The following is a 22919-nucleotide window of genomic DNA, read 5'->3' on the forward strand; positions in this document are numbered from 1 at the left end:
AGCTAGATTCAGAGTCATTATATGGATATCCCAATTGCCCTGGGTTGATTTTATGAATGTACCAAATTCTCACATATACCCCCAAAATATGTACATCTAATATGTATCAGTAAAAAGTCATCATCATTACCTTTTTTAAACAGTTTTGTGGAGTTATATTTACTCATTTGAATGATTTGTAGTAACCTTATCACTTGTTACAACCATCCCATCATAAATCTGTTTTACAACATTTTTATCCCTCATGCCCATTTATAGCTAATCTCTCTTCCCACCCCCCACTGCCTATCCCAAGCAGCTGCTAGTCTGCTTTCTCTCTATAAATTTGCTTTAGTTGGATGTTTTATTTAAATGGAATCATACAATAGGTGATCTCTTTTATCTAGCCTCTTTCAGCATGTTTTTGATATTAACCCATGAGGTAACATATATCAATAGTTTATTTCTTTCTGTTGCTGAAAGGTTTTCCATCATACGGATTTGCCATGTCATTGGTTTTTAGTAAGTGTACAGTTTGTTTCAGAAACTTTTTATCTAGGTTTGACATAAACGAGGTGATATTATGGTCTTAAGACTCTCTTTTTTGGATTTAAACTTAGTTTAGTGACTTAACACACTGGTTTTTTAAAAAAATGTTCCTTGGAAATTTTAAAAGAACATGTCTTTTCTGTCCATTATGTAGTTGTCAATTTATGCTTTTTTAGTATAATAAAAGTTCAATATTTATATCTTTTCTAGATTATATATCTTTGAGTGATGCAGGCCACTGTAGTACTGGAGACAGCATCTGGTAAAGGCTACCACAGTAATGGAGGCAACCTTCAAAAAGGTAAGAGTCTAGGCCACTTACCTTTATTCTTGCTTGGGAGGTGCTAAATGTATTGTGCCAAACAGTTTGCCCTTCAGGTTGCTGCTTTTTAACTCTTCCTACCTCTAAGGTGGTAAGATTCATGTTTTTAACTTGCCAAATTGACTCGGGTGATTTTTGGTGGATCAGAGCAGTCTAGGCAGGACCTTTCAGGAAAATGGAAGATTTAGGAAAGGGAAAGTGAGCAGAAAGAAAGGACCTCTGTCCAGCCAGCCTTTCAAGAACTGCTGACAGGTATAGTTACCTTCAGGGTAAGCTACCTTCAGGTACCTTTCTGATAAGCAGAAAGTGAGCAGGCTGACTTCTGCTGCCCAAGGTTTATGTTTTCTTCTTCCCATAAATCTGAAATGTATTTTTCTTGGGTAATGGCAGAAAAAAAATAAGAAATAGCAAGACTATAAAAAGCAAAATGACTAAATTTTATATGCTTATGAATATAAGTAGCTTAAATTATTAAGAGGTATATATTCTAGACTAAAACAAAAACTCTGTTCTACATTGTTCATGAGGCACATTTAAAACAGAAAAGAAAGGTTTGAGATAAAAGGATGGACAAGTTAAGAAACAAATTAGCTTAAAAATTTAGGGTGATAGTAGTAATGAGTATAATCAATGCAGAAAGCATTGTAAGATGATTAAGAGGGTCCAGTTATACAATGAAGATGTCAGTCATGAACCTTAACAGAATAAACTGTATACTTTCTATTCATACATTCAATGTTGGAAATCTAGGGAAAGGCTCCTGGAGATTGGACATGATAATGGTTCTCTATCTCAGTAAATCCTAATAGGATATTGTATGCAATTCAAAATGTTCCAAAAATAATAAACTTTAAAAATTAATCTGTTGGAGAGAATGTAAAATAATTTTTAAAATAAAGGAAAAAACTTATCAGATATAAAAAAATCCCACAATACTAGAATAATTAAAACAGTATAATACTGTTATATAAAAAGATAATAGGTTAATGGAACAGAATAAATAGAAATAAATTCTTAGAAAATCATGAAACAGAAACAGGAGGACTTGAGAATATGGTAAAAATGTTGTTTCACCTCAGAAGGAGAACAGTGGATTATTTGGCAAATGGTGTTAGGACAGTTGACCATCTATTTTGGAAGAAAATTAAGTTAGAGTCCTACCTTATGCTAAAGAGAAAAATATATTCCGTGTAGTGTAAAAAGACTAAGTGTTAACCCCCAGCCCCGCCACACACACAATTAGAAAAAATTATAGGAGAATATTTTTATAATTACTTGGTAGAGAAGGCCAAAGGCACAAAACCCAGAAGTTACAGAAGACTGATTCATTTAACTAAATAACCTGTACAATTCTGATATGACAAGACACTATAAAAAGTTAAAGCCAGGCAAACTACTTGGGCAGCCGAGGCAGGAAGATTGCATGATGCAAGTCTAGCACCTGGGCAACATAGCAAGACCCTGTCTCTTAAAATAATTTTTAAAAGTTAAAAGATAAGCAATAAACTAGGAAAATTCACTTACATTACAAATGTAAAAAAAAAAAAAAAAACAAAGAATTAGTATCTACAATGTCTAAAGGACTCCCAAACAACTCTCTCATCTTTAAACACATATTTGTAACAGCTTACTGAACAGACATTCACATCTGGGTGTTATATTACTAACCTCAAACTCTACTTGCCCAGGATTGAACTCATTATCCTCCTCCCCCTCCTTCTCATTTTTCCTCTTTACCTTCTAAATCTGCTCTTTACACAGTCCCTATCTCTTTAGCTCTGAATATTCCCATTCAAATATAGTACCAAGTTGTAAACATGTAAGTATTATCTTTGAGTGATATTTAAGTAGGTATTTATTGGCCATTTGGTAAGTCATGACATCAGTTTAGCTGATTGTGATCAACTTTTTAAATGAAATAGAATAAAATAAAATACCAGAATACATTGGACAAGGAATAATTACTGTTTTGTAAAATTGTTCTTTTACTTTTACACATACACATATGTATGTGTGTACTGGGTCATGATATAAAATGTAATTCCAATTATGATTTTAGTCAAAAAAATCTTTTGAAAACCACTGCTCTCTCTCTTCCTCTTACTGTCATCCCTAATTGGCCACCGAGACTCGTCAGTTGTGGAACTTTCATACCAGTCTCTTCTTCAGTCCCACCTCTGTACTCCTTTGGTACCTGCCTTTATTCTCCTCTTTCAAGTTTTTATTCTTTCTGTTGCCAGGACTGACTCAACAACTCAATTCCAGTCAAATGACTACCCTTTTAAGAAGCTTTCAGTGGTCTTTTGTTGCCTTAGAATAAGAACCAAACTCCTTAACACATCATAAAAGGCCTTTTTCAGTTCATCATTCCTGTCACTCTCGTAAGAGTTCTTTCACTACAGACAAGCTGGCTTACAATTTCCTGAAAATGCCATGTTCTTCCACACAGCTAACTACTTGTGTTGAGTTTGCCTAAAATAATTTTGTCTATTTTGTTTCAAAACACTTTTTAAATACAAAGTTTTTCTGAAGTCTGTTTCCCCCTTTTTCTCAAAAATTTACCTGCTCCATCAACACAACTCTGACAGCACTTTAAAAAATACATTTTTGGTTGAGCGCAGTGGCTCACACCTGTAATCCCAGCACTTTGGGAGGCTGAGGTGGATGGATCACAAGGTAGGAGTTCAAGACCAGCCTGGCCAAGATGATAAAACCCCCATCTCTACTAAAAATACAAAAAATTAGCTGGGCTTGGTGGTGGGTGCCTGTAATCCCAGCTACTCAGGAGGCTGAGGCAGGAGAATCGCTTGAACCTAGGAGGCGGAGGTTGCAGTGAGCTGAGATCATCATGCCACTGCACTCTAGCCTGGGTGACAGAGACTCTCTCTCAAGAAAAAAAAAAGTTACGTTTTTGTGTGCTTATCATGACCATATGAAAACCATAAGCACTTAGGGACGACGTCTATATCTTCTTTTTCTTTGTTTTTACAATGCCTAGGGCTAGCACTAGAAGGCACATAAAGACTTATTAAATAAATTTCTAAGAAAAAAGTTTCTTATTAGACCATTTTACATACAGTGGCTTCCCTATAAACAGTAAATTCCTTTTCATTGAAAGAATTCAAGAAAATCTTACCTGTTGTCTTAGCTCAGGCTGCCATAACAAAATACCATAGAGTGAGTGGTTTAAACAACAGGCATTTATTTTCTCATAGTTCTGGAAGCTGGAAGTCTGAGATCAAGGTCTCAGCATGGTCAGGTTCTGGTGAGAGGGTCTCTTCCTAGCTTGTAGATGGCTGCCTTCTTGCTGGCTGTGTCCTCACATGAGAGAAGGGAAGCAAGCTCTCTTGTGTCTCTTCTTGAAAAGACACTAATCCTATAATTAGAGTCTTGCCCTCATGGCCTCATCTAAACCTAATTACCTCTCAGAGTCCCCATTTCCAACATATGAGTCTGGGTCTGGCCTTCGATGTATGCATTTGGGAGGACATAGTTCAGTTTTTAGCTGCTACTGCAAGGGATATTTGTCATGGATGATGTAAAAAGTATTCCTGCATTGGGAAGAGCTTAAATCAGATCATGTCTAAGGTTTTTCTAGGGTTTAGATTCTATAATGTTGCTGTTAATATTTTTATCCTTTTTTAATCAGATAAACCTTTGACTCCTAAGAAAGAAAATTTGTTATCCTCCAATGGTTGTGATGAAGTCAAATTGACTTTTCCTGATGATGACTGGGATTCTTCGACACTAGAGCAAAGCGCTAATAATAAAGAAATTAGCGATATTGACAAAATGGATTTATTAGACCCATTTTTTTCAGTGAGTCAAGATACTAACAGAGAGAGTACTCACTTTCAGTCGAGTGAACTTGAAGACAGTACTGACTATGCTCTCTTGAATGAAACATATTCTATACATTATCCAGAGTCAAAACTAAAGAAGGAAAATCTTACTCCTTTAAGTTCAGAATTAGATCCTGAAGTGCAGAAAAAAGAGATGTTTTTTGATATTTTGGAACATCAAGATAAGACTGATGGCTTGGAAAGAATCTACAATATTTCAGATACTAATTATAAAGAAACTGCTGAAGATACACAAAAGCATGATACAGATGAAGACTCACAGCAGGAATATCACAGTGTAGAAGAACAAGAGTACATAAGTAACCATTTATCTTTTGACCAAACAAAAACATTAGGTATATGTAATCTGGAAGTTGTTGAATTAGGAAATTCAGGTTATGAAGTTAAATGTGCTAGCAATGGAGAAGATAGTCATGTTAACTTGGGAAGTGGTTCTGTCATCTCTTTAGATTCACTTGATGTTTATGGACAAGAAAATTCACCTCATGTCTCCAAATTTCAGAATTCTGTTATGTTAAGGGAATATCATGACCTAAAGCCTAAAAAGTGTAAAGAACAAGAGACTAGTTCAACGTGCCACACAGTTTTTGATGGCAGTGTACTAAGAAGCAATTCTCCAGGAAACCAGGAATCTCAATCTAAGAGTGGTTCCTTAAGCCCCCAAAAAGTATTAAAAATGAAAATTTATACTGAAAAAATGAAATCTCAAGTAAATGAAAGTAAAGATTTTTGTGGAAATAAAATTGTTGAGAACAAAATATTACAGCACCTTGAAAATCCTAGCACATTACCACAACATAAAGCTTTAGAGACATTATGCCAACCCTGTGAAGATCATCAAACTTCCTGGCCCTCTGTTTTTGATGATTCAATAATTTCTTCCTGTGGATATTCACATTATAAAAGCCTGCAAAACACCCCTGACTCAGCCTTAGATTTTTCTGTTACACTACCAAAGATTGCAGTCAGAGATAATCAGCCAAATGAAGATAATAGTTCCCTAAAAGTTGCTAATAGCAGTACCACAAAGAAAACATGCTTTCACAATATGGAAGGAATGTGTACTAAATCAATGACAGATGGAGCAAGTTGTACAGTCACAATTAATCAGACGGTGGATGTTAGCACTGATTTTAGGGCTTGTTTCACAACCAGCAGGGCAACAAGTACAAGACCTTCTGTAGTATCTACATCAAGCAACACAGAGGTAACAATGATGAATAAAAAACGACCTGATGAATGGCAAAATGAGAAAAAGGAAAGTGTGACTTGTAGTACAGATTGGTCATACAGTGAAGATTGTATAGATACACAGATGGCTATGACAAAAGGATCAGGAAAATCTCCCTCAGTTGACAGTTTAAAACCTAATGGAAATTTTCTAAATAAGGTAAAATCAATATGAGAAATAATAAAATTTAGACTTCATAAAGAGACAGTGTATGTTAATATAAATGTTTTTGGTTTGTTGAATTGTTTTTTTTTTTTGAGACGGAGTTTCGCTCTTCTTACCCAGGCTGGAGTGCAATGGCGCGATCTCGGCTCACCGCAACCTCCGCCTCCTGGGTTCAGGCAATTCTCCTGCCTCAGCCTCCTAAGTAGCTGGGATTACAGGCACGCACCACCGTGCCCAGCTGATTTTTTGTATTTTTAGTAGAGACGGGGTTTCACCATGTTGACCAGGATGGTCTCGATCTCTTGACCTCGTGATCCACCCGCCTCGGCCTCCCAAAGTGCTGGGATTACAGGCGTGAGCCAGTATTAAGGCTTTCGTTAGAAGATGCTAAATGAAAGGAAAGGTGTGTAAATTACCACCAGTTCTCTCTCTCATGGAAGCTCCTCCCACAAAATCCATTAGAAACTGAATTATACATTTTACTAGTTTGGAATTTCAGATATAACATAGGTTGTTTATAATTTAATTTTAAATCATGTTTTCAGGATTTCCTGGAATTAAGAAAACCAGTTGATATCACAGACCTAAAGAAACATCCTGAGAGGTACGTCAGATAAATAAGCTTACAGATATATCTAGAAGAAAATATCAAAATAGTTGCTTTCTGTGTGGCATACTTACCCATATAGAATAATAGCTAAAATGGACTTTAAGATATCATCTGCTTCAACCGTTTGCCTTCAGATAAATATTAAAACAATATAGAATATTAAAGCTCTTTACTTATTGAGATTTCAGTCTCAATTTCTTCAGAAACTTGTGGCATCTAATCTTTACTTGTTCAACCCAAATCCATACTGACTTAATTTTCCATTTTCCTTCATTTTATTCGCCGGTAGACAAAAACAAACTATTACCTTTGGAATATGTCATTTATTTGGAGAAGTAAATAGCTACCTTTACAGGAGTATTTTAATCTTGATTTTAACTCATTACATAATTTGCTTTGCATTTATTAGATACTCTTGTAATTCAGAACACAGTGGAGAACCAGGAAGTGGGAGGGAGAGAAACAGGGAAAGTCTAAGAAGCCAAATTAGTTATCATACTTTGAGGTCATTTACTTTTTCCTTCATTTATTATTCATTCTTCTAATATGTTTAATCTGGTATTTCAGTTCTATAAAATTAAATAGAATAGTTTCTAGAAGCAGAACTATTGAGAATAGCTAGAAGTGGCAATTAGTAACAGGGGAAGACCTCCAAAAACTACTAATACTCAAAAAAAAAAAAAATAGTGACTTGGGACTTTTTGATATAATAGTACAGCAAAATATTTGCTTATATTAATGACCCTTAATTATTAAGAAATATGTAAATTATTTTCTATTAAAAAGACAGTATGTTTTAAGAATAATTTTCATCCAAAATGCTTATAACTTTAAAAAATCTTGGCCAAAGGTTGATTTCGTTTAAAAAAAATCCATTGATTCTGGACAAATAAGGTCATTTCTAAAACAACTTTATCCAGAATAAGCAATTCTCCAGACTAAACAATTCTCAAATTCATACTTTTTTGGTAAAAGAAAGTATGAATTTGAGAATTACTTCCTTGACTTCTAGAAGGAATATATTTAGCTTTAACTTCTTGTTTTCTGAAGTTATATGTTCCTACAGCCTCTTCATCTTTAGTAGAAATTGATTTAAACTTGACAGGGAAATATTAAAAATTTAAAATCTGTTTCTGGAGGCATGTTATTACTGTAGAAAAATGTTTGGAATCTTACCTGATACTCTTATTTTTAAAGGGAAGTTCAGCTTTTTAAAGATACGGAGAAGGATTTGCCGTCAATATGCTGTCGGAAAATAATGCAGAGAGCCATAAAAGCAGAGCTGCAACTTTTAAATGTTCACTATCAGATGTGTCGTCGCCATTGTTGTGATATTTACAAACTTGTAATGGAAAATAGGGAAGGATTAAATAGGTGTTTATTAATTTTAAATCTGTTTTTTCTTAGAAATTTGTCACTAGCTTTAAGTTTATTCTAAAAAGTTTCTTTAAGTTTCCTTTTTGAAGAGTAAGATGAGGAGTAGATTGTTACTGGGTTTGTCATTTAGCCTAAGGGTAAGGGAACCCTTGAGTTTTGCAGAGGGGCCACAATGCATGGTTGCCATGATGAATCCAGTGAAAACATAGATTTGTTGTTTCTTTATAAAGTTCAAGTAAGGATGAAATCAGGGTTTTGCGTAACATGTTACCACACTTTCTCTGGCTTATGTGTTCCGAGTTATTCATACTGCCCTTAGAAAAACACATTTACTGTGGTTCAGCTTTTCCTTTTAACTCAACATTTAAAAGAAAATATCTAAAGATCTAGTAAAATTAGAGCCAAGTGGGGCTGGGCAAGGTGGCTTGTGCCTGTAAACCCAGCACTTTGGGAGGCTGAGGCAGGAGAATCACTTGAGGTGAAGAGTTCAAGACCAGCGTGGGCAACATAATGAGACCCCCATCTCTACATTTTTTAACAAATTAGCTGGGCATTGTGGCACACTTGTAGGCCTAGCTACTTGTGAGGCTGAGACAGGAGGATTGCTTGAGCACAGGAGTTCAAGAACCAAGTGTATAATACTAGTGTTAAATGGATGACTTGGGCCTAAATAATTTAGTTTTGTGCACTCAACTTTTGAACAGGAATTTATCAAGTAATTCTGCTAAGAAGGAATTGGGATCCACACTACTGTCTCTCTTGGGAGACTTAAAAGTTAAATATGTAAGTTTGAAAGAAAAAATACACAAGGGCATACCACTGGAAGAGCTGCCCCCACTGTCAGTAGAATCAAAATTATTATCTACCTTCTCTACTTTTGCTTCCAAGGTATGTATATATGTTTTAGAGGTAAAAATTTTACTTCATCAAGACAGAAAACATTTTAAATAATTTTTTTTCCTTTTCTCTCTTTCCAGCTAATGAAAAAAGAAACACATGTGTGAGTTATGGTTTCATCTGATTTATAATTCATTAGATCCTAAATATTGTTTAATTCAGCTAACTTTAAACTTTCTGTTTTGCTCCCTTTTTAGAACATTGATAAATATTTTAATGAAGTGTTTATCTTTTTTCTTGATACTGAATATTGTACAAATTTATGGGGTATATGCAATATTTTGTTACATGCATAGGATATGTACTAATCAAGTCTGTATTCAGGATATCCATCATCTTGTGTATTTGTCATTTCTATGTGTTGGGAACATTTCAAGTCCTCTCTTTTAGCTATTTGGAAATATACATTGTATTTAACTATAGTCACACTACTCTTCTGTCAAATATTAGATCGTATTTCTTCTGAAGTGTTCTCTTTAGCTTTTCAGAAGCAGATGATGAACTAGATAATCAAAGGGCTCATGATGTTGATGTTTCTTCGAAACTGAAAAAGACACTCTCTCAAGTAAGGTTCCTGGAAAGTTCATCAGTGTAACTCTTTAATTGTATGGTTTTAAGTAAAGTAAACTATAATTTTCAGAAACCCTGACATCTTCTTTTTCACTCAACTGGCTTACTTTGTGTACTACCATTTGAGGGATATAACTGATTATAATGATATGTTTATGTTGAATCCTGATCAAACAGATATCAACCATGTATGTTGAGTAGGGTGACCATATAATTTACATCATGCCAGGAGACTTTTGAGTTTTAAAGAGTGTAATGGTAATTCTCTACAACAGTCAGTATAAACCTGGACTGTCCTGGGCAAGCTATAATTTAGTGCCATCATCATGTTGAGCCAGTACAATTAAAACTAACATTTTATACCTTCATCTTATGAGGTAAAGTAATAATTCAGTCATTTTAGACAGGGAAAAGTTATAATTTCTTATTTACTGAAATGATGAAAATCATTTGTAAATGCCTGTCATAGGTTTTCTCACTCACTCTTGTTCCCCCAAGAAAATGTTTGTCAGATGACAACCAAGAAGGAAGATTTAATCTATGTAAGAATACTCTGAAAATTACAAAGTGTTATGGAAACATTGATTCTATTCCATTACTGAGCAAGGAGGCAATGGAATAGAAAGGCTGGGATTTAGTTTGCTTTTCTGACTTTGGTTTTAACCCTGAGGTTTCTTTATTTGAGTAATATTAATCCCCCAAGATGAAATACTTGATTGAGCAAAAGTAAATTACTTTAACATTGTCTATTCCATTGTTAATTTCTTTTTTAAAAAAAATCTCAGTTATTCATGAAGAATTAACAAATCCAAAACTAGATTTTAATGTATTTAATGGTAGCAGTGGTATAACCTATTTATTTAGGGAGAACAATAAATTATTTTTTAAAGAATGAGATGCAGATATAATATAGTTTTTTATAATCTTGGTTTTGAGTACAAAACAGTATCTATTTTAGGTTGGGATTACATTTTAATTCCTATCTCATATTAACTGGTAATGCATGAAACTTAGTATAGTGTTTCTAAATTTCAGCCATTCATGTACCATCTTCACAATTTACCATAGCCCTATATTACCTATAATGTTACTTTGTATTTCTTTAAATGATTCTGTTTTTACATAAATTTAAATGTAAATAATAACTATTACATATAAGAAAGTAATACTGCTTCTCATAAATAAAAGATACACATAAGCATACATTAAATTAAATACATAACTGTTAAAGGTTAATGTGATAAATATTTATATATATATATATATATATATATATATATCCAAAAATTATCTCGATTACTTCTCATGTATGTATGCCACACTTTGCCAAATAGTAGTATTAGCAGTCACTATACACAGACTGGATTCAAATTGTAATTCTTGTTAACTGTGTAACATGAGGCAACAAGTTACTTAGATTCTGTGTTCTCATGTGTCGGGTCAGGTTGATAATGTTTTGCTTTCATAGCCCTCATTACTGTAAGGGCTAAATAATGCCAGTGAAGAGTACCTGTCAAATAGTAAGAGCCAAATCATTATTTGTCCTTATTTATTGTTGTTTTTATTATCTTAATCCTCAGATGTCTTTATCATCTGACAATAGTCATGCTACACAAAGCATATCACCCAAGAAAGATGTCTTAAAAAATGGTGATATAAATGCAGACTTTAGTCAACTGAAACTTGATGATAAAGGTTAGTATAAAAATGGGTTATCTTGTATAGTTGCTGGAAAACAAAATAAGGTTTAACATGGCGGTAATGTTCATTCATTAAATAAAAATAAATATTTTAAATTGACAATGGCATTCTGATTATATATGTCAAGTATGTTATTATTGCTACTTGACATCTTTAAGGTTGCCTAATATAACTGACAATGCTGAATAATAATATGGACTTTTATTCTTCTGGTTCATGTTTCCAGTATGGAAATTCTCTCTTGTATCTAATTTGTATCTCTGTAAATTGTGTGTATTTTTGGCACATGAAAAGAGATTATGATCATTCCAAAAGATTATTAATTTAATTCTAATGAAATAGGTGCAATACTGCTTAATTCTTTCAAAGAGGTTTCATGTTATTGCATATATAAAGATAATATGTCTTCACTAAAGGACAATTCAAAATGCAGCTTATTAAGGCTTTTAATAAGCTGGGAATAGTGTTTTCATTAAAGGAAAACTAGGAAACAGATCACTCAGACTGAAAGCAACTGTTTTATTTGAGGACTGCTGAAAATCTTCAGAGAATCTTTATGCTTGGTTCTCTTATTTTGCTAATATTTATCTTTAGATTTATATATAAAACTAATAGTCATCATCATACAGCTGTATCCATGGTTTTTAGATAACTTTTCAGTTGTGTTGGACATTATATGAATTCATAGCTCATTGTGTTTAATGTCTTAGACTGCAGACATTACCAAGAAATAAGTGAAGACTGGTTTGATGCTAAAGAAAACCTGACAGGAGTTGACATCTCAGGAACACAAGAAAATCAAATAGAACAAGACAGATGCAATCTGGACTTTACACTAGGTTGGTTCTCAATAATTTACTAAGAAATCCTAGCCTAGATTATTTGTAAAATAGTGCTTACCTGCTTCTGTGTTGTGTTGGGCAACTGAGCTGTTTTAATAATTTATTCCTGTTTTGGCTTTTCTTTATAAATGTAAAAACGAGGAAATTGTTCAGTTGGAGGTAATTTTTTAAAGAGAAAAAAACTGTTAAAAGCTTAAATCCAAGATTTAGTTAGCAGGTAGATACCTGCATTCTTCCCTTTGCTCTAGGCCAACATCAGCACTCCTGAGGGCATCCTTTTCCTCTTAGCCCTCATCAGGCACTTTCCAGGCATGGGTACATGGTGAATAAATCCAGCTTCCCAGTTACCATCAGGCAACCAGGTCTAATCTGTCAAATTGGTGTTAATGATAAACTCTTACTTCAATAATTTTAGGGATGTTTTCGTCTTTAGATAGTCCTTAATTGCTTAGAATAGTTACAATTTTCTCTAGTACCTGTAATTACTGCCTTTCTGTCATTTCTAGTGAAGTTTATGCTACCTTTCCTTATTTTCTCTGGATCTGCTGTGGAATTTTCTTTTATTTTCCGTCTCAGCATTGGTTTTATTGTTTTTTCCTGCTTGTATAAATAATGCTTATCATGATTTAAATAAAATTTTAAAATATAGGAAGATTAAAATTAACTGAAGTTTCTCCAATGCAATAACCACTCTGAATATTTTAATGACCATTTTTATGCATTTTGTTATGCATGTATTTAATACACATATACAATTTAAAATAAATGGCATTGTATGCTCTAGTTTTGGGGTTTTGTTGTTGTTTGTTTGTTTTTTGAGATAGAATCTCACTCTGTCACCCAAGCTGGAGTACAGTGGCACTATCTTGGCTAAATGCAACCCTCCTGCCTCAGCTTACAGGCACCCACCACCACACCCAGCTAATTTTTGTATTTTTAGTAGTGATGGGGTTTCGCCAGGCTAGTATTGAACTCCTTACCTCTCACTCACCTCCTGAAGTGCTGGGATTACAGGCGTGAGCCACCGCACCCAGCCCCATATCATCTAGTTTTATTCTGTTTTTTCTCTGCCCTTGTGTTAGTTTTCTTCATGTCACTTGTCACAATACTGTGTGATTTGTTTACTTGATATATTGACTGACTTCCCATCCTCTCATTGGCTCAGTGAGCTCAGGGATGTTTATATATTTTGTTTACTGCCTATCTCCAGTGCCAGGTATGCCATGCAACTCATTTGGATGTTTCATAGATACTTTGTATTGAAGTAGTGAAAGTGAGGTGATGGGTATAATGTCTTTTGATACTTATTTACCCTTTTTAACTGTACTGTAGCTCATTATTCCTTCCTCATTCCAATGTAAAAATATAAAGGTAGGTGGTTTTGCAATTTTTTCTTTAGAATACATCATGATTCAAAGAGATTAACAAATGAAATAAGTTAAGTTAATGAAGGTTAGGTATTATTACCTAAAGATGACAGTCTCTTCCTGGATTCCAGCACCACCACTTACTAAATTTGTGACCTAAACTCCTGAGACCTCAGTATCCTTATCTGCAAAATGAAAATAGTAATAGCTACCTTGTGGTGTAAGAATTACATGAGATGATGTGTATAAAGTGCTTGCCATATTGCCTGGAGCATCAGAAACACTGGATAAGTATTAGGCTACTCTTATATTATTACTTAATGAAAAAAATAAAAATTGCACATCTCCTATTAGTATATAAAATTATAAAGCATATAAATAAAAGCTACTTTAAGGATTCATTCAGCAAATATTTGTGTACTCCCTATGTGCCAGGTATAGGATTTGCTAGTAAGCTGAATCTCCATTCATTGGATCCTTTTTGATTTCAGGTTCTCTTCACAATAGACACTATGAAAATGTATTCTAAGAATTTTGAATTTTTTATCAAGAAACAAATATACCTATAATCCTAGTATTTGTAGTTTGGAAAATCATGCTGCCTAACTCAAGATGTCTCACCCCTTTTTTTCTTGTGTGCCCTTACCGTTATTTCAAGCTACATATTATAATACCTGCTATAGATCCTAGTCCAATTAAAAGGTTTTCTTGGTATGATGTTTCCCCAGCAAGGGAATGTGCATAATCAGAGCTCTCAGACCACTAGCTCTAGCCTGCGTTAACACTGGGGAGTTAAGATCCTGTGTGTGGACACGGTGTTCTAGATAGCACTTCTAGATAGACAAATGAAAGACAATCCACTGCAGATTGAAAATATTTTTAAAAGCCTGTATTAAATATGTACAGACTTTCTGGGAGGCTCATTATTTCCTAAATAATACAGTATAACAACTATTTACATTGTATTAGATACTGTAATAATCTAGAGATGATATAAAATATATGGGTAGGTTATATGCAAATACTATGCCATTTTACATTAAGGGACTTGAGCATCTTCAGGCTGTCCTGGAACCAGTCTCCAAAGGATACTGAGGGACAACAATTACAATAACTGATTACTTTGTTTAGATGTAATTTATCCATTTTTGAGCTACAAGAGACTTAACTAACCCAACATCTTTATTTTTTAAGATAATGTGATTAACACCCAGAAATCTTAAAACTGTACTGCAGGCTCTTAGTCATCAGTCTAGAAGTGCTAATGGTTTCTGATAACTTTATAATAAACTTTGGGTTAGTAAAAAAGAAACATAAAATATTTCACAGCGCTCACATTTTCTCTGAAACATCAGAACAAAAAGGATCATTTCTGTTACCTGTTTTTCTCTAAGCAGAAATGAAGAACGTTGAACCCTCACGAAGAGATAAAGGTTATTTGATACATGTTGGTGGCCTCTGCCCTTCAGTATCTGAGGTATGCTAGGATTTTTTTTTAGCTTCATTTTCAAATTTATTAGTTGTTCATATTTTGCTGTTTTTTCTATCTTTCACAAACTTTTATTTCTCTTCTTTTAGGCTGATTTAAGGTCTCATTTCCAAAAATACCAAGTTTCAGAAATTTTAATCTGTGATTCTTCTACTAATTACAGGTGTGTTTCCCAATTTTAATCAATGTGCATTACTATTTGTCTGCTGTTTGCCAGAGGTTCTATACCAGATATCAGCCGAAGTGGTGATAAAGTGGGGCTATTCTCACAGGGTTGCACAGGTTAGGAAAGGGTATACATGGACAAAAAGCTGCAATCTTGAGTTGATGCTGTTCTTAACTAGATCTTTTTTCAATATACTTTGTGACTTGTTAATGGTATACAGGAGAGTTATTGATTTTTGTATACTTTATCTTGCTACGTGCCATTTTGTAGGGGAAGTAGAGCACCTTAGGTATAACAACAGCTTCCGTAAATACATCGCATTGGTTCGATTCCAGCTCTGTCAACAACTTGGTTAATAAATTTGGGCAAGTTACTTAATCTTTCTGTACCTCAGCCTCTTCGTCTATAAAGTGAGCATAATAATACTACCTTGATAGCATTGCTGTGAAACTATTACAAGTAAAATATGTGAAACACTAGGAATAGAGCCTGGCACATAGTAGGTGCTCAGAAAATTGTATTGCATTTTACAATTTCTGATTTCAAGTACTTTTTAGTTGAAACATTTTATATATTTCAGGTAGACAGCTACCTCATCTACATATAGTCACTTTGAGCATGTATACGTTGCTGCTTTCTGTTTTGTGACATTCCCAGATCATTCAAAAGTATTAAATAACAATGGCGATAGCTTAATGGAATTTTTTTGCTGTTTTATTATTAAAAGTGATAGCTATTTATTTCAGATATAAAAAATTTTATCAATTAAGAAAGGATCCTATTTATAGTTGGGGTTGCAATTTATTAAAAATATGTGTCTTAAGTCAAGTCATATACTTGTAAGATAATTGTTTAGCTGTAATTATTTAACCTGTTGATATGATAATACATTTCATTATATTAAAGTAGTATTGTAATCCTAGGAGTATTACTTGATATGAAAGATTCTTGTAGTATCTTGTTGAATACTTTTTTAAAATGTGATTTTTTCCTTACTGGAACTATTATGCATTCTGTATAGAAATTTAGAAAATACAGTTAAATGCAAAAATACAAGGAATTCATAAAAATTTATCCAGAGTCTCATCATTTGAAAACAGCTACTCTTCCCAGGATTTGGTATATATCCTTCCATTGACACGGTCTAGGGCTGCTGCTTTTGTAAGAATAGCTGTTGCCCAGCTTTCTTGTATATATAGTTAAAATTCTGATGAGATTTTCCAACTCTTTTTTTGTCTATATTTTCCCACTACAGGGTCATAAAGATATACTTTTATATATTCTGCTAAATATTTGAAATTTTGCCTTTCACATTTAAGCCTTTAAGTTATCTGAAGTTTATGTTTATATGTAGGGATTAATTTTAAGTTTTTTAGTTACAGATAACCAGTTGTCCCCAGACCACTAATCCCTGCAACTCTATCATATATTAGCTTTGCAAATGTTTTACAGTAGATTTTAATATAAAATAGGAGATAATGTATAAGAAATGTTTTTCTTTTATTTCTCATCTTTAACTTGGTTTTTATTTAGTTATCCTAAATAAATACGCTTCCTAATCCCAAAGTAAGTACAGCAACCTTTTAATTTTTAAAAGCAGTTATTCTTATGAAAAATGTATTTGCATCAATAGTTACAAAATTAAGTTTGACATAATTTGAAGTCATTAGCAACCTTTTGGTTTTCTGCTTTTATGTTTTAGATACGCATCTCTTGCTTTTACAAAACACAGTGATGCAAAGATGGCTGTGAAAGAAATGAATGGGATAGAAATAAATGGAAAATCAGTAAATGTGCGGCCTGTTAAAACTCCTGGAGAATATACATCACCACTTTCCTCCAAAAATGGGAATAGAATTAGTTCAAATAATTTGGAGAAAAGCACCAACAAAGAAATCCACTCAGCCTTCTCCATTTCTAGATTGCCCAGAACTAGGCCATGGCAGCTGGGATCTGAGCAAGACAGCGAGTGTTTCCTTTCCAACCAGAAGGTTAGTGTTTTTGATAGATCCCTAAAATGGTCTTTGTACATGTCATATTGCTGTAAATAGCTTTGTAGAATAAATAACTTCAATATGCAGTCTTGAAATGTGAATGACAGCGTTAATCTGAATTGTGGGGTTTTTGTTTTTGAAACAGAGTTACACTCTTGTTGCCCAGGCTGGAGTGCAATGGCGTGATCTCGGCTCACTGCAACCTCCGCCTCCTGGGTTCAAACAATTCTCCTGCCTCAGCTTCCTGAATAGCTGGGATTGAAGGTGCCAGCCACCACACCCAGCTAATTTTTGTATTTTTAATAGAGACAAAGTTTCACCATGTTGACCAGGCTGGTCTTGATCTCCTGACCTCATGATCTTCCCACCACAGCCTCCCAAAGTGCTGGGATTACAGGCATGAGCCACCGCGCCTGGCCAATCTGAACTGTTTTTAACCTTGAATCCACCCTAACCTGCTTTTGTACAACTCCAGTTGTTCCTGGGGGAAAATCTATGTCTTTGTAGACTGAGCTAACAAATATCTCATTTTAACTAGGCTCTTTGCCAATCCTTTGCAGTCTTTTTATTGCTACTCTATAAGTAATTATAATTTCTTCATTATTTTTCTTTCACAGCTAACCTTATCTCATAATTGTTAAAACCATAAAATGTAGTCATTTTATTTTCATATATTCTCATGTCTATCTTCTTGAGGTAAACACCCTGTGAAAAGTAGTAAAGTTTGCCTTGTTCACTCTTCTCTCCACTGCTCAGCAAATTGCCTGGAATCCCACGGGCATTCGACATATATATTTTTTTAAGTTTACAGACAGTAAAATTCAATACTTATTGATGTCTTAAATTTTAGACAAATTCATATAGGCAAGTCGCCACCACCTTATGATCAAGATTCAGAACAGTTCCATCATTCCAAACAATTGTCTTGTGCTCTGATCTGTTTCCTCATCTTAAAACTACCTTTTTCAGAATGTTATATAAATGAAATGTACTATGTAGCCCTATTAGCCTGGCTTTTTTCACTTAATGCAGTTGAGATTGATCCATGTTGTGTATATTACCATTTTATTCCTGTTCATGTTGTGTCTATTTTTATTCAGCTGTTTATTTTATTATTTTTAATTTTTTGATATTCTGATTATAAGTCCTTTACCAGACATTTAGGTGATTTGCAGATAATTTTTCTCACTTCATGCCTTGTCTTTTCATTCTCTTAAAAGTGTCTTTCTCAGAACAGGGATTTTTAGCATTTATGAAGTGTAATTTGTTTTTTCTTTTATAATGTATGCTTTTAGTGTTGTAGCTAAGAAATCTTAGCATAATCTAAGATCACAGAGAATTTGAGTTAATTTTTATATATTGTTTCAGGTATTTGTTGAGGCAGTTTATTTGCATTTGTTTCTGTTTTGCATATAGTATAATTCCAGCATCACTTGTTGAAAAGATGATCTTATTTCTGTTGAATTGCCTTTGCACCTTGGTAAAAAATCAGTTGATCATGTTTGTGTGAGTCTATTTCTAGATTGGAACTGTTTCATTGAACCGTTTGTCTCTTTCCACCCTTGGTACACTGTCTTCATTACTGTAGCTTCATAGTAAGTTTTGAGATCAGGTGGAATGAGTCTTCTAAGTTTATTCTTTTTCAGAATTATTGTGACTGTTTAGTCTCTTTGCCTTACTGTATATTTTTATAACTCACCTATTTTTATAATTTCTGTCTACAGAAAACAAAATCCTAGTTGGATTTTTACTTGGATTATTTTGAACCTACAGATCAGCACAAATCCCTTTTAATAACTGGATGAAAGAATAAATACTTGTTGAATAAATGAGTTTAATTTTTGTCTCGAACTCTTGAGCTCAAGCGATCTTCCCACCTCAGCCTCCAAAGTAGCTGGGACTGCAGGTGTGCCATCATGCCCAGCTAATTTTTGTATTTTTTTTCTGTAGAGACCAGGCTGTGCTATGTTACCCAGGCTGTTCTCAAACTCCTGTCCTCAAGTGATCCTTCTACCTTGACCTCCCAAAGTGCTGGGATTACAGGTGTGAGCTACCACACCCTGCTAATTATACATGCTTTAGACAGGAAATCGAATTGATCCAGGCTCTGGTTTTGATGGTCATTAACTCAGGCAGCAACACTCTTGGTCCTGTCAGCTGTGGCACTGGGCCATGCAGTTGGGAGAGGGACGTTATAAAGAGGGCCCTACAGGCTATTGGTAGGACTATATGGATAGGGAAGCTCCTGTAACCATCTTTGTTAAACTATTCTCTTTAAGTTCTCTTTTCCTTCTGGCAATTTCTTGTTATCTTGTTCTTTTTTTGATTCTCAACATTTATTTATTTTCATTCATTTAGAAAATATTGATTGTCTACAATGAGAGGCAGAATCATGGTGATTAAGAAAAACTCTTAGATTTATAACCTGGCTCTGTCACCTACTCATCATGTGATTCTGAGAATTTAACCTAACCTTTCTGTTTCTGAGCTTTCGTAGTTTAAAATGGAGATAAGAGCCTTTACCTCACGAATGTTGAAAAGCTTAAATGAGCTTAATATAAAAAATTTTTAGAACAGCGCCTACCATGGAAGATGTACCCAGAAAATATTAGCTGTTGTTATTACTTACCAATAATTTGGCTTTTTCTTGGAGAGCACATTCTTTCTGTGGTTTCACCTGTCACTTAAACTATTGTATTCCATAAACAGTTATTACATACCAAGTGTGTACAATATTCTAGGCACTGGGAAAGCAACAATGAACAAAACAGACAAAAATCTGTGCTCCTAAGGAGCTTAAATCTAGTGGGGGAGATAAGGCAATAAGCAAGCAAGTGAGAGATACAATATTCTGATGTGAAAGGTCTAAATATTATGTGTCTGGCCCTGACTTTTCATCGAGGCTTCAAAGCTGAGTCCTCTTTTTGTTGAACTTTTATGGGATTTACAGTGGTTTTCTACAATTTATAGCCTACTTGCATTCTTAACAGTAACTAATTGGTCATTTTAATTTTGTCTCTTCACAAATGAAGAGGGCTCTGTTTTCTATCACATTCTAGTTTTTCCCCCACAGCATATGGTGCACTTCTGGGCATACAGTTTGTATTCATTACCTATAATATATAGTAAATATGATGTAAAATATTTCTAATTACTGCATAACCTTTCTTAGTCAGGTTGGTTAAGAGAATTAAGCCTTAATGCCCTAAGCCTAAAACGTTTATTTAATGAATGAATCTCTCTCCTGTGCATCTAAAATGGAACTAGTTATGTCCTATCTTTGGGAGAATTCAGAAAGTAGTTACATCATTCTCTGTGTTCGGTGGTTCAGATGAGGAATCTGGTTGAGAAAGGCTTATTTAGGCATAGCCTCATATACTTTATCAGTAAGAAAAAATGTTGGGTATATTTTTTAATACATGGCCCTGAAACACAGCTCAAGTAAATGCAATTGGTACAAATAATCCTAAGTTAAAGTAAATTTTGAAGAAATTTTTATTTTATTATTTTAATTTTCAAATATATTGTCATTGAGTAAGCTGTATTGTCTTTATGTAATGGTCCTTACTGATTTTAAGAAAACTTCTAAAATGCTTATTTAGGGTGTCAAGAAGAATTGTAAGCAAATTGAATCTGCTAAATTATTGCCTGATACACCTGTTCATTTCATACCTCCAAATACATTGAACCTTCGTAGCTTTACCAAGATTGTGAAGAGATTGGCTGAACTGCATCCAGAAGTCAGCAGGTAATAACCAGAATTATATTTTAACTTGTTTAAAACTCTGTGCAAAAATATAGTTCAATTTAATAACTTAGACATAATCAGAATATGTTCCTTTAGAAAAGACAAATATTCATGTATGTTTTCCTTTTGCATAGAGACCATATTATAAATGCGCTTCAGGAAGTGAGAATAAGACATAAAGGTTTTCTGAATGGCTTATCTATTAATAGTATTGTGGAAATGACTTCATCTGTTCTGAAAAGCTCTGCTCCCAGTTAGGAATTTAGAAAACAATAAAGAGGTAAAGTAATCATATTCTTTCATATTTGAATATTACTTAAAATTTATAAGCTATTGATTTCATTTTCTTTTTATATAAAAAGCATATTAAATTTAAAATAATGTAATCACAAAATAATAATATGAAACCTAAAAACAAACATACTGGAATTACTTAACTATTAATGCAAAACTAATTACCCTAAAATTGACTGGCTTAAACAACACTCATGAACTCACAGTTTGCAGATCAGGATTCAGGAGTGACTTAGCCAGGTGGCTTAGCTCAGGGTTTTTCATGTTGCAGTCAAGATGTTGGCCTGGACTGTAGTCATCCAGAGGCTTGACTGAGACCAGAGGATCTGCTTCTCAGGGGGCTCATTCACATGTCTGTTGGCAAGAGGCCTCAGTTCCTCACCACATAGGCCCTTCCATGAGGCTCTTCAAATGTCTTGATATTGTGGCAGCTGGCTTCCCCTAAGCCAGAGAGAGAGCAGGATGGAAGCTGCATTGTCTTGTCATGTCTCCCCTCAGTAGTCACAGATATTACATTTTTGACATATTGAAGGTATGTGGTAACCCTGCATCAAGCAAGTCTATCAGTGCCATTTTTCCAACAACCTGTACTCACTTTGATTGTCTGTTTCACATTTTGGTCATTCACACAACATTTCAAACTTTTTTGTGACGCCTCTTATGGTGATTGTGATCAGTGATCTTTGTTACTATTGTAATTATTTTGGGGCACTTTCAACTGCACCCATATAAAACAGTGAATTTTATAAATGTATATGTTCTGACCACTCCATTGATTGGCTGTTTCTCCATCTCTTTCCCTCTCTTTGGTCCTCCCTATTCCTTGAGACACAATATTGAAATTAGACCAGCTGATGCCCTACAATGGCCTGTAAGTGTTCCAGTGAAAGAAAGACTCACATGTCTCTCATTTTAAATGGAAAGCTAGAAATGATTAAGCTTAGTAAGGAAGGCATCTCAAAAGCCAAGATAGGCTGAAAACTAGGCCTTTTGTACCAGTTAGCTAAGTTGTTCATTGTTGTGAAGCCGACAAGGAAAAGTAATTGATAGAGATTACAAATGCTACTCCAATGAACACAAGAACGATAACAAAATGGAACAACCTTATTGCTAATATGGTGAAAATTTTAGTGGTCTATATAGAAGATCATAGCAGCCACAACATTGCCTTAAGTCAAAGCCTAATTCAGAGCAAGAACCTCTTTTTCATTATTTGAAGGTGATGAGAGAGGGGAAGAAGCTGAGGGAGAAAAGTGCGAAGCTAACAGAGGGTTAGGTTAGTTCATGAGGTTTAAAGAAAGAAGCCATCTTTTTGTTTTTGTTTCTGAGATTTTGGTGCACGCATCACCCAAGCCCCAAGCAATGTACACTATACCCAATGTATAGTCTTTTATCCTTCACCCCACTCCCACCCTTTCCCACAGTCCCCAAAGTCCAATGTATCATTCTAAGAAGCCGTCTTTCTAACAAAAGTACATTCTGAAGCAGCAAATGCTGATATAGAAGCTGTAGCAAGATGCCCAGAAGATCTAGGTTAGATAATTGATGACAGAAGCCACATTCAACAGCAAATTTTCAGTGTAGAAGAAACAGCCATCTACTGAAAGAAGATGCCTTCTGGGACTTTCACAGCTAGAGAGGATAAGTCAATTCCTAGCTTCAAAGGACAGGTTCTCTTGTTAGGGGCTAATGCAGCTGTTTACTTCTAAGTTGAAACTGATGCTCATTTACCATTCTGAAAATCCAACAGCCCTT

General features: G+C 34.3%; 1 protein-coding gene across 1 annotated transcript; it reads left to right on the forward strand.

The window, feature by feature from the left end:
- The first annotated feature begins 756 nt into the window (after positions 1–756).
- On the forward strand, positions 757–21140 carry RBM44 (RNA binding motif protein 44). Its single transcript, XM_012434109.2, has 14 exons — positions 757–829; positions 4500–6103; positions 6655–6713; positions 7917–8093; positions 8801–8984; positions 9074–9096; positions 9474–9558; positions 11144–11258; positions 11975–12103; positions 14871–14950; positions 15052–15125; positions 16831–17119; positions 20725–20870; positions 21005–21140. The coding sequence occupies exons 1-14, from the start codon at positions 757–759 to the stop codon at positions 21126–21128; spliced, it is 3162 nt and encodes a 1053-aa protein (XP_012289532.2). The 3' UTR covers positions 21129–21140.
- Positions 21141–22919: the final 1779 nt, after the last annotated feature.

The sequence above is a fragment of the Aotus nancymaae genome, unplaced genomic scaffold (assembly GCF_030222135.1).
Source record: "Aotus nancymaae isolate 86718 unplaced genomic scaffold, 86718_ANA_hifiasm-v0.15.2.pri h1tg000031l, whole genome shotgun sequence".
Taxonomy (NCBI): Eukaryota; Metazoa; Chordata; class Mammalia; order Primates; family Aotidae; genus Aotus; species Aotus nancymaae.

Excerpts from the sequence above, each read along its gene's own strand:
- RBM44 (XM_012434109.2), top strand. The coding sequence starts at position 757 with ATGCAGGCCACTGTAGTACTGGAGACAGCATCTGGTAAAGGCTACCAC. Across the intron at positions 6,714-7,916 it reads CTAAAGAAACATCCTGAGAG|GGAAGTTCAGCTTTTTAAAG; the intron begins GTACGTCAGATA and ends TTATTTTTAAAG. Across the intron at positions 9,097-9,473 it reads ATGAAAAAAGAAACACATGT|CTTTTCAGAAGCAGATGATG; the intron begins GTGAGTTATGGT and ends TGTTCTCTTTAG.